The 3,148-nt window shown below is 34.1% G+C and overlaps 1 protein-coding gene across 1 annotated transcript; it reads left to right on the top strand.

Moving 5' to 3' along the window:
- Positions 1-839: 839 nt before the first annotated feature.
- On the top strand, positions 840-2,656 carry LOC116350974 (venom carboxylesterase-6-like; the record flags this gene model as incomplete). The annotated part of the gene is made up of 6 exons (XM_031782992.1): positions 840-1,040; positions 1,111-1,258; positions 1,638-1,925; positions 1,998-2,285; positions 2,352-2,452; positions 2,543-2,656. Coding segments are annotated over exons 1-6 (1,140 nt in total), but the record flags the coding sequence as incomplete, so codon positions are not given.
- Positions 2,657-3,148: the final 492 nt, after the last annotated feature.

Raw genomic sequence — 3,148 nt, 5'->3', positions numbered from 1 at the left:
CTAAACAATATAACAATGGAGAATTTGTGCAAGTCAAACTTCCTCATTATCTCATTTACTCAGAAACAAATATCCGAGTACGGTTACTCGCATTTGCGGTGTTATCAGAAAGTCTGCCCTTCAAAATGTCCAAAAGTGTTCAAAAGTGTTAATTTAATCCAAGTGAACACATCTTAGTTAATGAAAGAAGAAATACATCTGTAGTCATAGCCTCATGCGTTCAACGTATGACATATGACTACACATTTGGGTGGGTCAATTTTTTTTGCATCAAATGCACATCGCGATTCTGGTTCTATGGGTCCTAACAAGCATTTTTGCCCAAGGAACCATATGTCTAAAATGAATTTCGAGCCTCCGGATTTTTCTAGGTAGTACACATGTATCTCTTCTTTCACTACGATGCGTTCACTTGGATGAAATAAACACAAAAAATAGAGTAAAATAGAGTGCGTAAGTCATTTTGAAGGGTAGACTCTCTGCTAACACCGCAAGTGTGAGTAGCCGTACTCGGATATTTGTTTCTGTGTATGGTATTTTCATTTTCGGAAATGTTACATTGAGTTCGGTTGGCATACTGCCGCTGTTTCTAACAGCCGCTCTTGCCTACGTACTAAAACTGAATTTGGAAGCTGTAAAAATAAAAATACATTATTTGGTACCAATTTGGCGCAACTATGCCATAAAATTTACGAGTTTTATAAACGTTTGAATATTGTTTATGCCTAAATCTTGTATATATATATATGGTGTCTGAAATTATCAAAATTAGTAGAAGATTATTTTGGAACTGATATCTTGACTGATATTTTTTTTTTTTTTCACATTTTGGATTCAAAATGTTACAACCAAAACTTCATCATTTGTTTCTTTGCTTTCTTCTAATTGTTCTGATTAATTGTAATTGTTCAATAATAATCAAGACGAAAAGTGGTTTAGTGAGCGGTATTTGGCAAAAAACCTACAAAAGCAATAAGCTTTATACATCTTTCAAAGGGATTCCCTATGCCGAACCACCAGTCGGCGATCTAAGATATAAGGTATCATCCTACCTGAGTGTTAATGTTTTCGACACAATTATTCGAATGGCTTATTGTGTGTTATAAACAGGTTCCAGTTCCAGTGAAACCGTGGAATGAAATCCGTGTAACTTCTGACAAATACAAAGATGCTTGCCCAGTTCTTGTTCAATCAATGCAATTTCCATTGAATTCAACACAATCTGAAAACTGCCTATTTTTAAACGTCTTCGTACCGGGTACGTAAAATAGTTTTCAAATAAAATGTTCACACAAAATGTTTTTCACTCGAGAAATTTTTATAAAATAACATTTATTTCAAAAGAATACATATATCAATTTTAACTGAAAAATTAGCGTTCAATATTCTGAAACGAAAGCTGAGTAAATTGCTGCCTAGGGGCTTAATTCAGTGAAAAAATTCACAAAATTCACACGAATTCATTATGCATAATTTTGACAGTTCAGGCGTGCTAACAAGCCGCCATCTTGAATTTTCATGTAAAATTCATAACAATTCACTGAAATTCACCGAGATTCACATTTATTCCAAAAATTCTCAGACTCATTAAATTCATGGAATTCACAAAAATCCTTCTATTTGGGATTCGAATTAAGCCCCTAGATTGCTGCCGGTAATGTTTTTCATACATGGTGGATCATTCATTGAAGGCGATGGTCACAGTGGATTCTATGGACCTGATACATTCATGGAAGATGAAGGTGTGATTTTGGTTACAATCGATTATCGTTTAGGTCCGTTAGGATTTATGAACTTCGAGTTACCAGGCCTGACTGGAAATATGGGTTTCAAAGATCAACAATTAGCCTTGAAATGGGTTAGCGATAATATTAGATATTTTGGTGGTGATCCAGATGCCATAACAATTTTTGGACATAGTGCAGGTCTTTTTGAACTTTTCCGATTACCTTCAAACTATATGAAAATATTGCAAATTGAAATTACATTGATTTTAGGTGGAGGATCATCACACTTTCACGTCTTGAACGAATATTCGCGAAAACTATTCGCTCGAGCGATTCTCATGAGCGGTACTGCCGTCACGTACTCTGCACATTATGATCCAAATAATCAGTTGGAACTTATGTATGATGCATTTAAAGATGAACTGAATGGTGCAAGAGATCCGAAAATACTTTACGATTTCATGAAAACTGCTTCTCTTGATGTACTTATGCAGAAAACGCCCGCTTTTACACTTTTCACAAATTTGTTCGAACTTTACTGGGGAGCGGTTATTGAAAGTTTGTTTGAATTTTATTCGAAAATTGCTTTTATCTTGCCTATTTTATAGCTTTTGAAACTTTTAGATAAGACCTTGGCCGTTGACCCATTTTTAATCGAAAGACCACGAGCTATTTCTCAAACAACTCACATTGATACAGAAATGTTATTCGGTGTGGCAAGCGCGGTATGTTTTAATTATCACATTTTTTTTGCGAATCATTCAAAAACGTGGAAAACATAGAGTAACCATATACATGTGTACATCCATATACAGGAAGCTTTGTCTCTACTGATGCCGTCGAATTTATATGTTTGGGTCGATTCACTCACAAATAGCTCAAGTATTATATTACCTTTCCGTGGATTGACTCTGCCAAAAAATTCTTCGGTAAAATGTTTGGAGATTTTTCTTTTGTTTTTAATAGATCTGTCCAAGATTTATTATCACGTACACAAATGTATTAATTTAAAGTGATTTTTCTTGTGGTTTAGTTATTTATTTATTTATTTATTTATTTATTTCACCGTCTGATCACAGACTGATTTTATCACAATCATTTACAATATCATTTGCAATGAAACACTACCCGATCGAATACCAGCCGCCAGTCTTTTCGACTTTGGAGCAGCAGATATCGACTGTGTCCATATATATTCATAACACAATTTTTCTTAGTCTATTTCACCGAATATTAAATAACAAATTGTCCAATTTAACAATACTAATTCTAAAAATGCTTCGCGATGCTGATTCCAAAAATGTTTCTCTTATTAAATTAAAATTCCTACACGCCACGTTAAATGGTTGACTATGTGCATATTCAGCTGTAAACGTTCTTACTCTAATAAGTTCTGTATTTCTCAAATTTCTTTGGTTTAC

The sequence above is a fragment of the Contarinia nasturtii genome, unplaced genomic scaffold (genome assembly GCF_009176525.2).
Source record: "Contarinia nasturtii isolate CC-2019 unplaced genomic scaffold, AAFC_CNas_1.1 Cnas_scaffold_4338, whole genome shotgun sequence".
In the NCBI taxonomy this organism is placed as follows: domain Eukaryota; kingdom Metazoa; phylum Arthropoda; class Insecta; order Diptera; family Cecidomyiidae; genus Contarinia; species Contarinia nasturtii.
This window is presented reverse-complemented; position numbering and strand designations above follow the sequence as displayed.